The sequence below is a fragment of the Aotus nancymaae genome, unplaced genomic scaffold, assembly GCF_030222135.1.
Source record: "Aotus nancymaae isolate 86718 unplaced genomic scaffold, 86718_ANA_hifiasm-v0.15.2.pri h1tg000036l, whole genome shotgun sequence".
NCBI classification, from domain to species: domain Eukaryota; kingdom Metazoa; phylum Chordata; class Mammalia; order Primates; family Aotidae; genus Aotus; species Aotus nancymaae.
Window position 1 is genome coordinate 51,283,776 of NW_026988450.1, and position 20,112 is coordinate 51,303,887.

Genomic DNA, 20,112 nt, shown 5'->3' on the forward strand with positions numbered 1-20,112 from the left:
TTTAAATGAAACTAAATCACTATTCTTTTTCTTTTTTCTTTTTAATTTGAGACAAAGTCTCACTCTCTCTCTCTCACTCTTGTCACCCAGGCTGGAATGCAATGGTGCAATCTCAGCTCACTGCAACCTCTGCCTCCCTGGGTTCAAGCAATTTCTCCTGCCTTAATTCTCCTGCCTCAGCCTCCCGAGTAGCTGGGATTACAGGCACCTGCCACCACACCCACATAATTTTTTGTATTTTTAGTAGAGATGGGGTTTCACCACATTGGCCAGGCCGGTCTTGAACTACTGACCTCAGTGATCCACTCACCTCGGCCTCCCAAAATGCTGGGATTACAGGCGTGAGCCACTGCGCCCAGCTGGAATTAATTCTTTTTGTTATTAAAATAACATATACTCATATACAGAAGTACATAAAATACAAAACCATATTAAGAAATATCAAAAGTAATCAACCATAACCCAGAGGCAAGTACACTCTCATTTTGTTTTAGCACTCCTTATGCAACTTTAGTCTTTACCACAGTTAATATCATAAGAGTTTTTCATCTCTTAGATAGAAAAACACATTGTCTTTACTTCATCTCCATGATACTACTGGTCTATCCGAAAGATTTGCAGTCTCTTTCCCAACAGCAGTGAGGCATTTCAACTGAATCATCCATTCGAGCTTGGTTGTCCTCATTAATAATAGCAAACACCAACAACTTGGCTGGAGAGAGGTGAAGTACATTCTTTGTAGCCATGAAATCAAGCAACTTGCCTACATGGAAGATGGAATTCACACCCCTTAGTGCATTAGTTCCATTACTCTATGCCTAACCAACTAAATTAACCAGTTATGGCCAATGTATGGCCTAGCACATCAAATTTACTTGATCATGATATTACCAAAATCATTACTGAAGATAATTAACAAGGTATCCTTTTCTACAAGAAAATTATTCAACTGATTTGAAACTCTATGTACTCATTAGTCTAAGCATTCTGGGCGTCTTTTAGTTCCTCAAATACCCAGCACTCTCCCACCTTAGGGTCTTCACGTGTGCTGTTCCTTCTGCCAGGGAGTTCTTCCAGTTCTTAACATCTTGTCCTACATCCCACAGCTCCCTGTACCAGGCCTCAGCCTACCTCCTGTTCATTCACTATTCCAATTCTCATTTTCAACACTTCTTCACGTAGGCTTTTCCCTGTCCAAGACTGAACTGGTGCTTCTAGCGAAGAATCCTGAACTTTCCCCTTTCACTGTACTTGTCACACTGTCCTATAATTAATTGTCTTTTTTTCATAAGCTAAACACCACCACCAGACACCCAAGACTAGAACTGACAGGCAATAAACAGAAGCCCCCAAATCCTGCTGAACAATTAAACACTCTTTTAATGACTTCACACATATATACACACACCCTTTTACATACATATACACAAACAGTATGTTCATATTTATAATTACATATATACACAAATGCACATATACATAAACACAGTGTGTGTTCATATCAATATATAATTACATACACACATGTAGAAAAAACAAGTAACTTCCTCTACCCTTTCCAAAGGAATAGCAATAAAGCTAAGTTAATGTAGGTTGGAGTCTTTGCCACTTAACTGGTCATCTAAGCACTCCAGCCCTCAGTTTCCTCAGCTATAAAGTAAGTCAGGCTCAGTGGTTCATGCCTGTAATCCCAGCACTTTGGGAGGCCAAGGCGGGTAGATCACCTGAGGTCAGGAGTTTGAGACCAGTCTGGCCAATATGGTGAAACCTCGTATCTACTAAACATACTAAAAATTAGCCAGGTGTGGTGGCGGGTACCTGTAGTCCCAGCTACTTGGGAGACTGAGGCAGGAGAATCGCTTGAACCCAGGAGACAGAGATTGCAGTGAGCTGAGATCGTGCTACACTACAGCCTGGGTGACAGAGCAAAACTTCATCTCAAAAAACATCCTAAAATCCTCCTTGGTGTAAAGTTTTGATGAGTATCTCAAAAATGACATTCTATTCAGCAGTGTCAAGTCACCAGGTAGTATCTATTGCAGTCTAATATATAGAATAACAGGTTTCCTGGAAAACATAAGTTAAAAAGTTTCTCATTGAGCACTTGGCAGTACTAGGACCTCCTACACAGCCTTCCCAAAAACAATAGCAACACTCTTAATCCATTAGAAATCAAAGGTAAACACTTTCAAACTCAGAAGGTGATACACCACCATCTATGCACTTTCGCTTTACCACACATATTTCAATTAACTGTATCCCATATGAAGCCTTCCCCACCCAATTTATATAGAAAGCATAATCAGAAGAAAATATAACTGGACTAAATTCATGGTAAATTAAATGCATCAGTCATAGCAGATTAAAATAAGAGGGGGGGCAGGCGCAGTGGCCCACGTCTGTAATCCCAGCGCTTTGGGAGGCCGAAGCGGGCAGATCACCTGAGATCAGGAGTCCGAGACCAGCCTGGCCAACATGGTGAAACTCTGTTTCTACTAAAAATACAAATATTAGTCAGGCATGGTGGTGAATGCCTGTAATCCCAGCTACTTGGGAGGCGACAGCACGAGAATCACTTGAACCCGGGACGTGGAGGTCGCAGTAAGCCAAAATCGCATCACTGCACTCCAGCCTGGGCGAAAGAGCAAAACTCCATGTCAAAAATAAAATACAATAAAACAAAACAAAATAAAATAAAGGGGGAAAGGGTGGAGGAGCAATACAGAAGAGCTGGGGATGTTTTTTAAGAGCTCCTCTTCGGTTACACTAACCAAATAGCAAATATTTAGAAAGCTCTATTTTTTGTCCACAACTCCTAAATACCTATTAGAACAAGTACAAAAAAAAAGTCAAAAAGCAGGATTGAGGCAGGAAATAAAAATCAAACCTTAAAATGGCAGAACTGGCCAATGTATATTAAATGTAACTCATCAAACAGTATCTATAGTGCTACAGTCACAGATTCAAGGCTGACATGAACTTTCAGACATTAAATACACTTCTTCATCTTACAAATGAGTAAACTGAAACTCACTGCATGAAAATGACTATGTGACTGGTTAGTGGAATGACCAAGCCTTTTAACTCCAATTCTAGTCTTTCCGGTTCTCAGAGCTCTCTCCCATAGAGCCTGTTTGTGGTAAGCACACAGTATCACTCTTCAAATGCTGTAGGAATTGTAATACTCGAAAATGAGTGTCAAGATCATAAAACAAACTTTCCAAAGATAGATAAATTTATTACAAAACTTAAAGGGCTTAACAGATACATCTAAGTTCTGATTATTATTATTATTATTATTATTTATTATTATTTTTTGAGACTGAGTCTCGCTCCGTTGCCAAGGCTGGAGTGCGGTGGCGCAATCTCAGCTCACTGCAACCTCCGGCTCCCTGGTTCAAGCGATTCTCCTGCCTCAGCCTCCCGAGTAGCTGGGATTACAGGCATTCGCCACCACATCCAGCTCATTTTTTGGATTTTTTTTTTTTTTTTCGGAGACCAAGTCTTGCTCTGTCGTCCAGGATGGAGTGCAGTGGCACAATCTCGGCTCACTGCAACCTCCAACTCCCAGGTTCAAGCAGTTCTCTTGCCTCAGCCTCCCAAATAGCTGGAATCGCTGGCACCTCCCACCACACCCAGCTAATTTTTTGGATTTTTTTTTTTTTTTTTTTTTGAATTTGAGTCTTGCTTTGTCGCCCAGGATGGAGTGCAGTGGCACAATCTCGGCTCACTCACTGCAACCTCTGCCTGCCAGGTTCAAGCAGTTCTCTGGCCTCAGCCTCCAGAGTAGCTAGAATTACAGGCTCCCACAACCATGCCCAGCTAATTTTTGTATTTCTAGGAGACAGGGTTTCACAGTGTTAGCCAGGCTCATCTCTAACTCCTGACCTCAAGTGATCTGCCTGCCTCGGCCTCCCAAAGTGCTGCGATTACAGGCATGAGCCACCGTACCCGGTCAATTTTTTTGTATTTTTAGTAGAGCCGGGGTTTCACCATGTTGGCCAAGATGGTCTCGAACTCCTGACCTTGTGATCCGCCTGCCTCAGTCTCCCGAAGTGCTGGGATTACAGAATGAGACACGGCGCCCAGCCTCAAAAATATATTTTTATCTATTTCATCTCACCTTGGGGGTCTTAGAAGCCTAAGTATGATAAGAAATTCTATATCCATTAAAATAGTTATATCACATAAATATATATAAACATAAATAATCTTGAAAATATTTACTGGCAGGGCATTTTATAAAATTAAGTATTTTTTCACGCTGAGAAAAAAAAAGGAAAAAAAATTTTTTTTAATTAAGTGCTTTTGCCAGGCACAGTGGTTGACATCTGTAATCCCAGTACTTTGGGAGGCTGAGGTAGGAGGATCACGTGAGGCCAGAAGCTTCAGACCAGCCTCAATAACATAGCCAGACCATCTCTACCAAAAAAATAAAATTAGCTGGGCATAGTATGCATAAGAGTACTACCTACTCTGGAGGCTGAGGCAGGAGAATCCCTTGAGCCCAGGAGTTCAAGGCTGCAGTGAACTATGACTGTGCCACTGCACCCTTGCCTGGGCAACCAGAGCAAGACCCTGTCTCTAAAATATAAGTTTTAAAACTTAAAATTAAAAAAAAGAAACTAAGTCTTTTTTTTTTTAACTTTTTTTTATAGACTTTTTTTTTGAGATGGAGTCTTCTCTGTCGCCCAGGCTGGGGTGCAGTGGTGAGATCGCAACTCCACCTCCCGGGTTCAAGCAATTCTCCTGTCTCAGTCTCCTGAGTAGCTGGGATTATAGGCGCAAGCCAACATGCCCAGCTAATTTTTGTATCTGTAGTAGAGACGGGGTTTCACCATGTTGGTCAGGCTGGTCTTGAACTCCTGACCTCATGATCTACCACCTCGGCCTCCCAAAGTGCTGGGATTACAGGCATGAGCCACCGCGCCCAGCTGAAACTAAGTATTTCAAATAAAGACAATGTCAAAGAGACAATGCTTGGTCTCATTAAGTATCTCTGTGCTAGCTAGCTGCATTTGAAGAGGCCACAGAGTCAATCCCAGCCTGTGCACAATGAGCAAACAGACTCTCTGCAAGGTGCAGGTATCCCATCGTCCCTCCATCAATGCCTATAAACCAAAATTCATCAGGCTCGGGAGAACTGAAGAGGATAAACCAGTCCCCACACCCTGCAATCTTGTCTTGAAAGTCCTTCCTAAGCAACCATTAGATCCTTCTTCTTTATCACTTGTATTATCAATTGGCACTTAATTCTTTCTTTAAAAGTCTGTCTCCTCATTAAACTGAAAGCTCCATCATGAAGGCAGAGGCCAACCATCTTCGTATTCCAATGTATACACAGGTTAGCTGGCAAAATATCTGTTGAATTGAGTTAAAGAATAAAAATCTTTTTACCACTTTCCTTGTTAATTTTTTTTCCCGTTCATTAAGTAAAAGAAATCACAGACAATCATAGATTCACAGTTCTTTCTCCCTCTGAGTCATTCCATAACGCAAAAACCCTTTTCCAAATATTCCATGTTCATGGATTAGAAGAATCAGTATTGTTAAAAGTCCATACTACCCAAAGCAATCTATACATTCAATGCAATCTCTATCAAAATACCAATGACAGCTGGGCATGGTGGTTCAAGCCTGTAATCCCAGCACAGGCCAAGGCAGACAGAACACAAGGTCAAGAGATCAAGACAATGCTGGCCAGTGAAGAACTGGCAAGTGTGGCCCTATTTGCTGCCATCAATTAATGTTAAGACAAAGAAAAGAGGGTAAGAGCCTTTTTACACAGTGGTCTTCAAGCTTTGGTGATCCTGATGATGACAGTTCATCCCTAAGAAGTACTGCTTTAAATCAAGAGACCTCCTAACTGGAAAAGCCACCACAATAAATTACTTTAGTACAATTTGGTTAGGTTATGTTACTCATTCAATTTCAATTCAACTGTCAGAAAAACCTTCTACTTTAAAAAAAAAAAAAAGGCTTAAACACATCATTCCTCAATCCCAAAAAAATGCTGTCACCTCTCAGAATGTCTTAATATTGACCAAATGAAGACAAAAACTGAATCTTCATGTCAACTGATGCTTTTTACAGTCCCAGAGCCCTCTAAGAGCAGAAAGACCCCATAGAGAAAAGCAAAATACCAACTGTCGTCGAGTCTCTGCCACTCTAGAATTTCATGAAACCAGAAACATTCAAGGATGGTATGGCGTGGCTGCTAATTCCTGTACTGAACTACAGTACTGACTCCTGTCTCTGAATGCAAGTATCATATGTACTCTTTAGTAGCTCTCAAAAGTGGCAGAAAGATGAGCAGATGCCAACAAAATCAGCCCACATGTCATCTTTGACCTGCAAACCATGGCCTGCCAACCTACACAACAGAAATCACTAATTTCTGTTTCTGCATCGCCTAGGCAGTGACAGAATCCTACGAGGAATCATTTCATGTAGTAGCAATTTGGGTTCGGCCTCCTACTGGCAACTACGGAGGCAAAAAAAAAAAAAAAAAAGCACTTCACCCAAAGAACAACTAAGGAAACAAAAGGCCTCACTGCCCATACCCCTTCCCACTCAACTATTCTCTAATCTACAAATAATAATCAGAACACCAGGCCAGGCACAGTGGCTCACCCTTGTAATCCCAGCACTTTGGAAGACCAAGGCAGGCAGATCACAAGGTCAAGAGATCGAGACCAGCCTAGCCTACACAGTGAAACCCCGTCTCTACTAAAAATACAAAAATTAGCAGGGTGTGGTAGCAGGCACCTGTAATCCCAGCTGGAGAATCGCTTGAACCCAGGAGGCAGAGGTTGCAGTCAGCCAAAATCACACCACTGCACTCCAGCCTCGGCAACAGAGCTAGACTCCGTCTCAAAAAAATTATAATAATCAGAACACCTGATAAACAGAAAAAAACACTTAAAGAAAACATCGATGGATTTCCTGAAGATGAAGACAGGTTTAAACATCACTAAAAATAAAAGCATAGTAAGAGAATGAATGTTCAGCTAGGCATGGTAGCTCATGCCTGTAATCCCAGCACTTTGGGAGGCTGAGCCAGGAGAATCACTTAAGTCTCAGAGTTTGAGACCAGCCTGGGCAACATGGGGAAACCCTGTCTCTATAGAAAACACAAAAATTAGCCAGGTGTGGTGGCACACACCTGTAGTCCCAGCTACTAGGGAAGCTGAAGTGGGAGTACTACTTGAGCCTGGGAGATTGAGACTGCAGTGAGCCAATATGGTGTCACTGCACTCCAGCCTGAGTGACACAGCAAGACCCTGTCTCAAAAAAAAAAAAAAGGAAAAAAAGAGAGAGAGAATGAATGTTTAAACCAGACTCGCAGGCCGGGCGCATGGCTCACGCCTGTAATCCCAGCACTTTGGGAGGCCAAGGTGGGTGTATCAGGAGGTCAGGAGATCGAGACCAGTCTGGCCAACATGGAGAAACCCCGTCTCTACTAAAAATACAAAAATAGGCGGGCATAGTGGTGTGCGTCTCTAATCCCAGCTACTGGGGAGGCTGAGGCAGGAGAATCACCTGAACCCACGAGGCAGAGGTTGCAGTGAGCCAAAATCATGCCACTGCACTCCAGCCTGGGTGACACAGCAAGACTCCGTCTCACCAAAAAAAAAAAAAAAAAAAAAGCTAGACTTGCCCACAATTTCATAAAAATTGTTTGATTGGTGCTGCTTCCTTAAAAGAGTTAAAGTAGGATTTCTAGAGGCAGGTGATGATACAAAGCAGTAACTGGACAAATTCAAATTCTGGACAAGAAACAAAGCCAATATTACAACATAAGAGAACAGATAATCAGCTGAAAAACCCTAATACCCCTCTCCCCAAAACCTTCCATATAAAACAGTTTTCATCATTTAGAAATTAAAACAACCCTACCATATTGTCTGTGCTTCCTTAGCTTCTTCCATCAAATTAACTAATCTCAAATTTAGCTTTTCTTAAGCTTACAAAACGATTGTCCTCCACTTCTCACTTCATAACCAGGAAGCTGTCACAGAAAAACACCCAAATGAATTTCCACCATGCCCCTAAGCAAGAGTCTTGGAGACACTTAAGTAAAGCCATCTCTGGAGTTCCAAGTTGTCTGTGAGGTAGACCTGGTATCTGAATTCAAGTAAAGACCTGGAACACCTCATCGCCTGAATCCTGGAACAGCAGATTCATCCTGGGGCAGAGCCAATTTCTTGAAACAATACGTTCTCAACACTTCCCCTATATCACAGAAAAGGGGCCCGAACTCATGGGGAAGAAAATAAAAACTTATCTATTGATCCATTCTCATAGTACTTTGAAGACTAGCCACTATCGTAATCTTTACAACTAGCAATCTAGAACACAACCATTACATTTAATGGAATTCTAAAATATAATCTTTTTACATATACTAATATGTTTTTTAATTAACACAAAAATTTGCTGTCAAGAAAAATCTAGGTTTTTATTATCAGTGGACTTTTCCTTATGAAAAATATTGTAACAAATTAAAGTCAGGAAAAATTTCAGGTCAGGCATAGTGTCTCATGCCTATAATCCCAGCACTTTGGGAGGCTAAAGTGGGAAGACAGCTTGGGGTCAGGAGTCTAAGACCAGTCTGGGCAATACAGCAAGACTCTAATTTCAAATAAATAAGTCCGGGCCAGTGGCTGACGCCTATAATCCCAGCACCTTGAGGAGGCTGAGACAGTAGAACTGCTTGAGCCCAGGAGTTCGAGACCAGCCTGGGCAACACAGAGAGACCCCATCTCTACAAAAAATTTAAAAATTAGCCAGGTGTGGTAATGCAAGCCTGTAGTCCCAGATACTCAGGAGGCTGAGGTAGCAGGACCCCTTGAACCCAGGTCAAGGCTGCAGTGAGCCATGTTCACACCACTGTATTGTACTCCAGCCTCAGCAACAGCACAAGAGCCTGTCTCAAAAAAAAAAAAAAAATTAAAATAACAAGAAAAAAAATCAAGATAGAGAACAGCTAGAAAGAGCAAATGACCCAATTTCACATCAGCTAGAAAATAGATTTAAAAATTGTGGTACAGTCACGCAATAAATACTACTTTTGCTTGTTTTGAGACAGAGTCTCACTCTGTTGCCCAGGATGGAGAGCAATGGCGCGATCTTGGCTCACTGCAACCTCTGCCTCCCAAGTTCAAGCAGTGAAATACTACTTTTAATATAAAAGAAGAAACTACTACATGCTGCAACACAGATCTGTTGCAAAAGCACTGTTCTAAGCGGAAGAAACCAGACACATAATTCCATTTCTGTGAAATTCAAAAAGGAAAATATTACAGTGAGAGGAAGCAGAACAGTGGTTGCTAGGTAGCCAGGACCTAGGGGGAAGTGACTGAAAATACAAAGGGACACCAGGTAACTTTTTGGGGTGATGAAAATGTTCCATACCTTGACTGTGGTAGTGGTTACACAACAGTACACATTTGCCAAAATTCATCAAACTGTACACCTAAAATGAGTTAATCTTACTGAATGTAAAATATAACTCAATAAAGATGAAAATAAGAATAAAGTCAAAGACATTTTATTAAGTGAATAATACTATCAGAAATGAACCAATACAGTACTTTAGCTGTGCAAGTAACATAAATGGTGCATTTACAAGTCAAATAACATTAAATATTAACACCTTCTTTAATATCCTGACAAAATGACGTTACAAACCATGGTTATCTAAGAATTTATCGCAATTCTCATTTTGAAGGCGTTTTGTTACCACTACACTGATTGCCTCAAGAAAGTAGTAAGAAATACGATCTCAGAGAATAATTTCTTACAGCCAAGTTCAATAGATTATATCTTACTTCCAATTAGTTTATAAGAATGTTGCAAACTTTTCACATGACAATCTTACTTCTCAATGTGACCCCATGGAAAATCACTTAATTTCAAGAATCCTATCTTATCATCATTACCTAACAATCACAAGTGACTGCTGACAAAATGCTGTCATACCGGAGGTTAAGAAGTTATAGCACAGGCCAGGCACAGTGGCTCAGGCCTGTAATCCCAGCACTTTGGGAGGCTTAGGCAGGCGGATCACCTGAGGTGACTAGCCTGACCAACATGGAGAAACCCTATCTCTACTAAAAACACAAAATTAGCCAAGCATGGTAGCACATGCCTTTAATCCCTGCTACTCAGGAAGCTGAGGCATGAGAATCACTTGAACAATGGAGACAGAGGTTGTGGTCAGTCAAGATTGTGCCACTGCACTCGAGCCTGGGCAACAAGAGAGAAACTCCATCTCAACAAAAAAAAAAAAGTTATGGCACTGAGGCCAGGTGCTGTGGCTCACGCCTGTAATCCCAACACTATGAGAGGCCAAGGCAGGCGAATCACCTGACATCAGGAGTTCAACACTAGCCTGACCAACATGAAGAAACCCTGTCTCTACTAAAAATACAAAATTAGCCAGGCGTGGTGGTGCATGACTGTAATCTCAGCTACTTGGGAGGCTGAGGCAGGAAAATCGCTTGAACCCAGGAGGTGGAGATTGCAGTGAGCCAAGATCGCACCACTGAAATCTAGCCTGGGCAACAAGAGTGACACTCCGTCTCAAAAAAAAAAAAGCTATAGCACTGAGCTTTAAGGAACTGAATAATTCCCCAATGTGATCCAGCCCCTTAAGGTTACAATCCAAACAATTTTCTCTTATTCTATGAATGTAAACATTTTCAACATGTTAGAACCCAATCAGCTTTATTGAGTAAAATTATAAAAATTGTCAATCAAAAATAAGCATTTATGAGACAACAGGAAAATCTTGACAACACTGTTATTAAGGTATTTTTCATGTTTTTTTAAGGCTACATATTTTGAGATACATAGTGAAGACATAGCAGTTAAATTACCGGATAGAGGAGAATAAATGGAGAGAGGGTTGAAATCAGATTGGCCATGAATTGCCAACTGTTGGGACTGGGTGATGGGTATATGGTTGTTCATTATACTATTCTCTCTACTCTTGTATATGCTTAAAATTTTCCAAAACAAAAAGCTCAAAAATAATACTCAGGGGAAAACTTAAAAATCAATTCTAAAAATAAATCAACAATTCATAACTACAGTGAGTCAAGAAAAGAGGTTATTTTCATTTGACCAGAATGCCAAGGAGTCAGAAGGACAGAAATGTGGATGCTAACCAGAGTCTGTTTTCTTATTTAGAAATATATATATGATACTGCCAGGTGCGGTGGCTCAAGCCTGCAATCCCAGCACTTTGGGAGGTCGGCACAGGTGGATCACGAGGTCAGGAGTTCAAGACCAGCCTGACTAACATGGTGAAACCCCATCTCTACTAAAAATACAAAAATTAGCTGGGAATGGTAACGCGCGCCTGTAATCCAGCTACTCAGGAGGCTGAGGCAGGAGAATCATTTGAACCAGGGAGGCGGAGGTTGCAGTGAGCCGAGATCGCACTATTGCACACCAGCCTGGGTGACAGAGCGAGACTCCATCTCAAAAAGAAAAAAAAGAGAAGTATGTATAATAAAATGGGGGAGGGGAGACGTGAACTATATCCTCCTGCAACATAAAATTTGTCCCTTTAATCTACCTTTTAAGACCTACTTCTGTGTCACTCAACATTTTTCAGCAATTAAATTTTCCTTTAGAGACTATTTCCTAAATAACCTAACAGTCTAATTGTTAGGGGGCAAAAACCTGACCTTTCCTAATTTCATCCATTATTCCAGTTGTATTCCTGTGTATCCTGTAATTTTCTTCACAAGTGTCTGTTTATTCCTAGGCCTATGATTCAGTCACAGATTTCCTGATTTATAAAATTGCTCTGCCTTTGTTTTGATTTTTTATTTTGTTTGGCTATTCTACACACTGTTTTGAATCTTACTTTCCTTAAGCAAATGCATTTAAACATTTTAGTTAGGCAAGACTGTACTTTTCCAATACAGTAAATCTAGTATTGGGTTTTTTTTTGTCTGTTGTTTGTTTTGATGGAGTCTCGCTCTGTTACCCAAGCTGGAAAGCAGTGGTGCAATCTCAACTCACTGCAACCTCAGCCTCCGAAGTTCAAGCAATTCTCCTGCCTCAGCCTCCTGAGCAGCTGCAAACTACAGGCATATAGTAGTAGAGAGGGGTTTCGCCATGTTGACCAGGCTAGTCTCAAACTTCTGATCTCAGATGATCCGTCCACCTCAGCCTCCCAAAGTGCTGGGATTACAGGCGTGAGCCACCATACCCAGCATAAGGAATTTAGTACTGTTTTTAGGTAACAATCTCAATAATGAAATAGTGAGATTTCCCATTGATTTGGTGATATGATGCTCTATCCCACACAACCTAATGCTTGTGGGTGGGGGTGTTCGTTGATATTTTATTTTGGTTTTTGGTGCAGCACAATGAAATTTCAAGCAGCTTTCAACTATTATAACCTCTACTCACCACAACCTTTGTTCTGCTTCCTATAATCCCTGGCATATTTTCTGGCTCCTACTGAGGGAGTGAAGATATACCTGAGTCTTTAAAACCTAAAAGTTCTTAATAAACATAATGAACACTCACTAAATGCCAAGATCTGTGCAGAAATGCACTTTCTACATCAACACTATCCAATGAAACTTTCAGTGATGATGACACTGCTCTGTATCTGCACTGTCCAATGTGATAGTGAGTAGCTACGTGGGGCTACAGAGCACTTAAAATGTGCCTAGTTACAGATGAAATGACTTAAATTTTTATTTAATTTTAATTAATCTTAATAAATTAATTTTTTTTTTTTGAGAGAGTCTCGCTCTGTCGCCCAGGCTGGAGTGCAGTGGCGTGATCTCGGCTCACTGCAACCTCTGCCTGATGGGCTCAAGCAATTCTCCTGCCTCAGCCTCCTGAGTAGCTGGGATTATAGGTGTCCACCACCACATTCGGCTAATTTTTGTATTTTTAGTAGATATGGGTTTTCGCCATGTTGGCCAGGCTGATCTTGCTGAACTCAAGTGATCCACCTACCTTGGCCTCCCAAGTGTTGGAATTACAAGTGTGAGCCACTGGCCAGGCCTTAACCTTAAACAGTTAAGTTTTAAAAATTAAGAATGTATATTGCAGCCAGGTGCAGTGGCTCACGCCAGTAATCCCTGTACTTTGGGAGGCCAAGGCAGGCTATCACTTGAGGTCAGCTTCAAGACCAGCCTAGCCAACATGACAAAACCCCATCTCTACCAAAAATACAAAAATTAGCCGGACATGGTGGTGCACGTCTTTTAATTCCAGCTACTCGGGAGGCTGAGGAGGGAGAATCCAGGAGGCAGAGGTTGCACTGAGCAGATATGGGCCACTGCCTCCAGCCTGGGCGACAGAGCAAAACTGCGTCTCAAGAAAAAAAATGCATATTGCTTGAAATATTCTTAGTGAAAGTCATTTTCACTTATTTTTATAACTAAATGCACTTAAGATCATCTGGAACAGGCTTCCTCTACCTTACCACAACTGATATTTTAGACCCCATAATTCTTTGTTGCGGGGGCTATCCTGTGCATTATAGGATGTTTAGCAGCATCTCTGGCCTCCATCCACTAGAGGCCAGTAGCAATGTCCCAAGTGCAACAATTAAAAAAAAAGTCTCCAGACACTGACCAATATGGGGAGGGGGTTGGGTGTGGAGGGTGCAAAATCACACCAAGATGAGAAGTACTAATCTAGAATTAAGAGTCAATTCTGCTGTAATGCTAAGGATATTCTAGGACAATTCTTTTGAGTTCCTGCTTTGCTATCTGGAAACCAAGCAACACATAAAAAGTTAAAAGTAACCATCTCTTCGAATGTTTTCCACAGAATCCACATTATAATATTGATCTTTCCCATTCACTGTCTCAACTGTTCCTCCCTGATCTTGAGGCGAGTGCTACACCTAATTCACGGATTGATGTGGGTTTTTTGTTTTTTTTTGTTTTTTTTTTTTTTGAGACAGTTTCGCTCTTGTTACCCAGGCTGGAGTGCAATGGCACAATCTCGGCTCACCGCAACCTCCACCTCCTGGGTTCAGGCAATTCTCCTGCCTCAGCCTCCTGAGTAGCTGGGATTACCGGCACGCGCCACCATGCCCAGCTAATTTTTTGTATTTTTAGTAGAGACGGGGTTTCACCACGTTGACCAGGATGGTCTCGATCTCTTGACCTCGTGATCCACCCGCCTCGGCCTCCCAAAGTGCTGGGATTACAGGCGTAAGCCACCGCGCCCGGCCGATGTGGGGGTTTTAAGAGGTAAAATGACTAGGCTACCAGCACAGAGTTTCAAACTTCTATCTATAGTATCTTAACTTGTGTTACAGCACCTGAAAGGGAAACTCACTAGAGAAAAATCCTTTTGATACAACAATCTCAATAAAGACTGTTTATGATTGCACAATACATTGTAATGCCAAAAGGCAAAGCTCACAGGAAAATTCCACATACAGACAAGCAATAAGAGAACTGGTTTGTATTGTAACTAACCTGCATCTTGAGGAATAATTCAGAACAAGGACAATAAATGCCATAACCACATCACCTCAAGACCTCTCCTAACCTAGTAGCAGGAAAAGGTTAAGAGACTCAGCCTCTGGGGGAAAAAAAAAGGCATAATGGAGCCCTGGAGAGAGCAGTTGAGGGGAGAATCGAATCAAAACTATAAGACAGGTGGCTGCCTGAAGGCTGGGATGTCTGAGACAGCAGAACCATTCTGGAATACAAGCCACATGAAATGGAAAGGAGCCCTGGACTTGGAGAAAAAAAAAAAAAAAGTCAGAAGTCCATCATGTGGACCTCAGTTATCTCTCAGCAGCTGTACCCCTGGATAAATGCTGTAAATCTCTGGGCCTATTTTTTCAGCTCATTAGAGAGGCACTATCCAGGCTATTAGTGAGCAGGCCTTTCCAGCTCCCCCCTCAAGTTCGACATGCAGAACCACATTCTTTGTATTGTTTTGCTGTTTCTCTGAGACAATGTTTTAAGCAGGAACATAGTACTAACTCAAGAAATTCATTGGAAAGGAAATCAAAATGTCCAAAGTATCTCAACACCGAGTAGTTTCAATCAGCTCAATGAATATTTGCTTGAGGGCCCAGCATTCTGTGCCAGGGACCTTGTAATCATTCTGGGAAGTCACAGCCAACATCCTTTTCTTTCCACCTCTCTTCGTCAACTTCATTCAGGCATCATCATTATTATTCATTATTGGCAAGTTTGAAAACACAAATTATGAAAAAAATAGATAGTTTTTTATGCTTTGCACATTTTAGACACTTGAGACATCAGGCTATTATGCTGAACAAAATATTTGACTTTTTAACAGGATGTGGGTAAAGAAAGAAAACTTACTTGGAGAAGAAAACACTAATGTTTTGAGGACCAGAAGTTTTCTTCAACTGAGCAATTTATTTGCAGTACCATTCTGCCTGTCTTACTACTTTTAGTGTGAAATATAAAGTATATCTATTTACACCCTTTTCATACCTATCATTTATCATTTCATTTGTGACTCTCATATATTTCTCATAATAAAAGTCAAGCTACAGTAGCAGTCTCTTTTTTACTGCTTACTAAAACTTGGTAAAGTTTTTATCTTTAGATGAAAATATGCTTATTCTAGTTAATTAAGAGGTTTCAGAAAATCAATTTCTTTTGGAAACAGATTCTTCTCCAGTGATAGGTTCATCCTATTGCTTTGCAACTAGACATGCAAAAAGAATCTTTCCTTTTGAAAGGGAGACACAGAACAGCTCCTGCCACAAATCAACTACTTCAAAACTAAGAGTGTGTGACTATCTTAAACGCTGACTTCACAAATCTCAACAGGCAAGACATGTTTACCGCTACTACTAGATACAACCACATAGGTCCTTATAATTTCACCTACAGCACCTTTCTATTTTTCAATTACCTGCCACCTTGATGCACATGTTATGACTCAAGTCCACTTAACTTTTTCCTAATTTCATGAAATGAAAAGTCGCAATGATCTAAATATTTTTAATGTTGTATAATAACACAAGAATCAAACAAAGCTGATTGTTTATACTAGGAATGGAAAAAGAATTAGCATTTAAAAAGATACATTACTTGTAAACTTCTCAAATAGCTGAAGCAAAAGGAATGCTCAAAAATGGATCAAAGTGCCCAACACAACTGCAAAATAGGTTTTGGCATGCACAGCCAACTGAGTAAGCCAGTCAGGATTCTTGGTACATAAAAGTTAGGACTAATAAAGAAAACATGCCCTACTTCTCTCCTCTCTGGTGCAATTTTCTAAGTTACAAGACAAGCACTACCAACATGGTTCCATTAATGACCGTAAAGCTATCCTCACTGCTAGCCTGTTTCTAAATTTTACCAAAAATTTTTGTTAATGTCCCCAAAAGATCTTTAATGAAGTAAAGTCGGAGTAAGAACCACATTAACAAAATGTTAAATAAAAGTTAATTCAGTATTTAAAGGAACCATGTGACAACTGGAGTGTTTAGTATTTTCAGTATTTCAAAAGGTTCCCAAACGTGTTCAACACAATGTGGCTACAGCAAAGATTAGCAAATCCAAACCCAGTGCAGAAACTAACCCGCAAGCTCTGGATTTAAAAGCTGTCTGCTCCACTTGAGGCGGTCAGACATACGGAGACAGAGGTCAGTATCTTAGCAGCAAGTTAGGCCTCTTCCTCCGGGAAGCGCATGACAACAGGGCATCATGCAACTTAAGTGACCCGGTCACTTAGCAAAAATTATATCTAACTTCTATTCGCAAAAGAAATGTAGAGAGCAGTGAAGTACTCGGGGAGAGGAAGACGTAAAATGCTCCACTTTCTGATCCTGTAAACATTTCATCATTAGATCTGAGTCTTAGATTCTAAGACACGCTTTAATGGAGGCCTCCCTCAACCTCCTGAGTCTGTTTTGCAACAGTGAAGGAACTTTTCCTGCCTTATCTCAGTTCCCTGAGAGCATGCGGCACTGCAATTCAATCTAAACTGGCAAGGAATAGTGGAGGAAGAAAGGGAGAAATCCAAACCAAAACAGCCTTCTTATAAAAGACAAAAAATAAAATCATAATTCATCCTCCGCCCATAGCAAGCCCAACCCAGAAATTTACAGCGTGTTAAGAAAAGCAGCATTGCGAACTGCAAACGTAAGAGTTTTTCCTTTGACACTCTACGCACGGTTTTCAGCTGTCAAATTACAACTCAGGAAAACACTATCATTAGAATAGAAAAGGAAACAAAAAAGCTCGCACCACAGGGGCTGGTAGCTGGAGCTGCCAGCACCATTTCAGGAGGAGAGCAAAGGGAATCCAATCCACTTCCCCACCCCCGCTAGAATCCATTCCCTCCCGGGGCAGGCAAACCTCACTGCAGGGGCTCAAATTTAATAATAATAACAATAATCATGGCGCTTCCTCCCTCACTCCCTCCCCACAACCATCACCTCCCGCCCGCCCCCAGCGATCTGCCGGGAATCTGCTTCTACCCCCCGCCCCACCCCGGGATCCCCAGGTCCAGACCACCCCACCGGACACAGCTGCCGGCGGCCCGGACCAGCCCAGCCCAGCCTACCCCAGGGCCCTTTGCCCCACTTCCCCTCTTCCCTCTCTTTTTACCTCCACCATCCCCCATCCGCATTGTCTGTCTCAATTCAACTTTGACTAATATGGATTCCTCGAGCCTGGGCCGGGCAGTAATTACAGCCTGCCCCCCGGGAGCCAGAAACCGCCCCCCCATCTCCGCCGAGTTCAACGCTGCTCCTCGAGGGAGGGGGGAGGGGGTTTACAGTGCGCTCTCCGGTCTACAACGCGGGTCCGGTCTACACCGCGCTCCCCCCGCGACCCCCTGCCCCCGGGACCAGAAGTTTGCCCCGGAAGGAGCCTAGCAGGAGGCAGTAAGGACCCCCGCACCCCACCCTAGCTAGCCGGCCGGCGCGTAAACACCCGCACCCGCCCGACGCGGCCCGTGGGGGAGGGGAGGGAAGGAAGGGCGCCCCTCCCCCGCGCCCGCCGACCCGCCAGCCCTATTACCTGTCATTGAGCTGGTCCTCGGTGCCCGGCAGCGGGTGAACCACGAAATGGATGGACGTCATGGTGCTTTCCTTCTCGTCCTCCTCCCGAGGGCGGCCCCCTCCCGCTCTCGCCCGCCCCCCAGCCCCCTACCCCTCCCCAAAACCCACAGCCGCCGCCGCCTCCCAGTCCCCAAATGGAGGGAAGCAAATACGCAGGGGCCGCAGCCGCCTCCCTGCCGGGCGTGTGTCCGCGGCCCGGAGGGGCGGGCAGGAGGGCGAATCCACACGCCACCCGCTCCCCCGGCGACAGCGCGGAGTGCGAGGCTGGCGGCCGGGACCTGAGGCGCGCAGCCGGGCGTCGGGAGAGGGGCGCCCGGTCGAGAAGGAGACGGGTGGCTGCCGGCTGCGGGCTAAGGGGACAGTCTGGTCCCGGCGGCGGACGGGGTCCGGACTAGGGGACGTCGGGAAGGAAACGAGCCCGCACCGCGCGTCACTAGCGAGAAGCCGCCGCCGCCGCCGCCACCAACACCGCCGCCGCCATCTTCACTTCTGCCCCAGTTTCTCCGTCTGGCAGGCTCCGCTCCGGAGCGGCGGGGGAGGGGCGAACGGGAGGAGGAGGAGGAGGAGGGAGGAGGAGACCGGCGGGCGGGGGCGCGGCGGCGAGAGGCGGGGCTTCGGGAAACGGGCGGTAAGGCCCCCTGGATTGGGCGGCTCAACGTCGTCGGGCCACGACGCTGTAAGGCGCGTGCCGATTGGTCCGTTCGGCTTCCGAGCCCAGCCCCGCCGGGGGTGGGATGGCTCCAGAGTGTTCCGGAGAGCACGTGTTAGGAAAGGAGGAGGCGGCGGGCGAGCCCGCCAGGAGGGAGAGTAAGCGTGTGTCCCGGAGGAGGTGGGAAAGAAGAGGCTCTCTTGCGTGCTCTCGCCCGGATTCCCTGGGGCAGCCGTAATTATTTGGCGGACCTTTAGGTGTTTCTTGTTGCTTCTCATCCTTCATCCGCAGTTGTATTTAAAGTGGAAAGGTAAAATTAGTTAAGGGGCAAGACATATATATAGCCTTTTATTGGAAAAGTAAGGTAGTTATGTAAGGGCCTTTCCAGAGATAGTGGAGTTGACTTTGTGGCAGCTTCTGTTATCACTCCGGCCTCCCCAGTTTCCTCACCACCACCATCAGATTTCCACAGGAAATGTGGAAATTTCCACTAATTTCCTGATACAAATGATTCGTGGTTTTTTATTACTTTTAAATGAAAGATGGTACACCTGTTCCATAAAGGAGTCAACTTAGTGGGATCAGGACAAAAAATTCTTTTTCTTTTCTTTTTTTTTTTTTTGAGACGGAGTTTATCTCTTGTTGTCCAGGCTGGAGTACAGTGGCGCGATCTCGGCTCACTGCAACCTCCACCTCCCGGGTTAAAGCGATTCTCCTGCCTCAGCCTCCCCAGTAGCTGGGATTGCAGGCATGCGCCACCACTACCGGCTATGTTTTTTTTTGTTTGTTTGTTTGTTTTTTGTTGTTGTTGTTTAGTAGAGACAGGGTTTCTCCATATTGGTCAGGTTGGTCTCGAACTCCCGACCTCAGGTGATCCGCCTGCCTCAGCCTCCCAAAGTGCTGGGATTACAGGCATGAGCCACCGCACCCGCCCAAAACGTAAAATTCTTGAACAGGCCTGAGGTCGGGAGTTCGAGACCAGCCTGGCCAACTTGATGAAACCCATCTCTACTAATAAAGTACGAAAATTAGCCAGGCGTGGTGTTGCACACCTGTAATCCCAGCTACTTAGGGGGCTGAGGCAGGAGAATCACTTGAACCTGGGAGGTTGCGGTGAGCTGAGATTGAACCGCTGCACTCCAGCCTGGGCAACTGATCGAGACTCCATCTCAAAAAAAAATTATCGAATAAATGTGTTTGGTTTTTTTCCTAAGGAACCAAATCATGGCTTTCTTCTCAAAGGTTTCTATGACCTCCTTTAAAAAACTGAGTACCTCTTTGAAACCAAAAACTGAGAACATGAAGTTCCTTCTACAGAGGTGGTATGTTAATGAATTACACACACACAGTTTTGCTTAGGAAGTTCTTTTGAGCCAAATATTTGAAAAATTACTTATAAATCAGG

The 20,112-nt window shown here is 43.5% G+C and overlaps 1 protein-coding gene across 8 annotated transcripts in view; it reads right to left on the reverse strand.

Annotated features, from left to right (window-relative positions):
- The window catches only part of UBR5 (ubiquitin protein ligase E3 component n-recognin 5), a 155,230-nt gene extending 136,726 nt beyond the window's left edge, over positions 1-18,504 (reverse strand). For 6 of the 8 annotated variants that reach the window (XM_021675742.2, XM_064384465.1, XM_064384466.1 and 3 more), the window contains exon 1: positions 18,018-18,133. In XM_021675742.2, the coding sequence (XP_021531417.1) occupies positions 18,018-18,079 (62 nt within the window). In that variant the 5' untranslated portion in view covers positions 18,080-18,133. Of the gene's footprint in view, positions 1-18,017 lie in introns of all 8 variants that reach the window. The other 2 variants (XM_021675740.2, XM_021675739.2) reach the window with 1 other exon arrangement.
- Between the last annotated feature and the right edge of the window lie 1,608 nt (positions 18,505-20,112).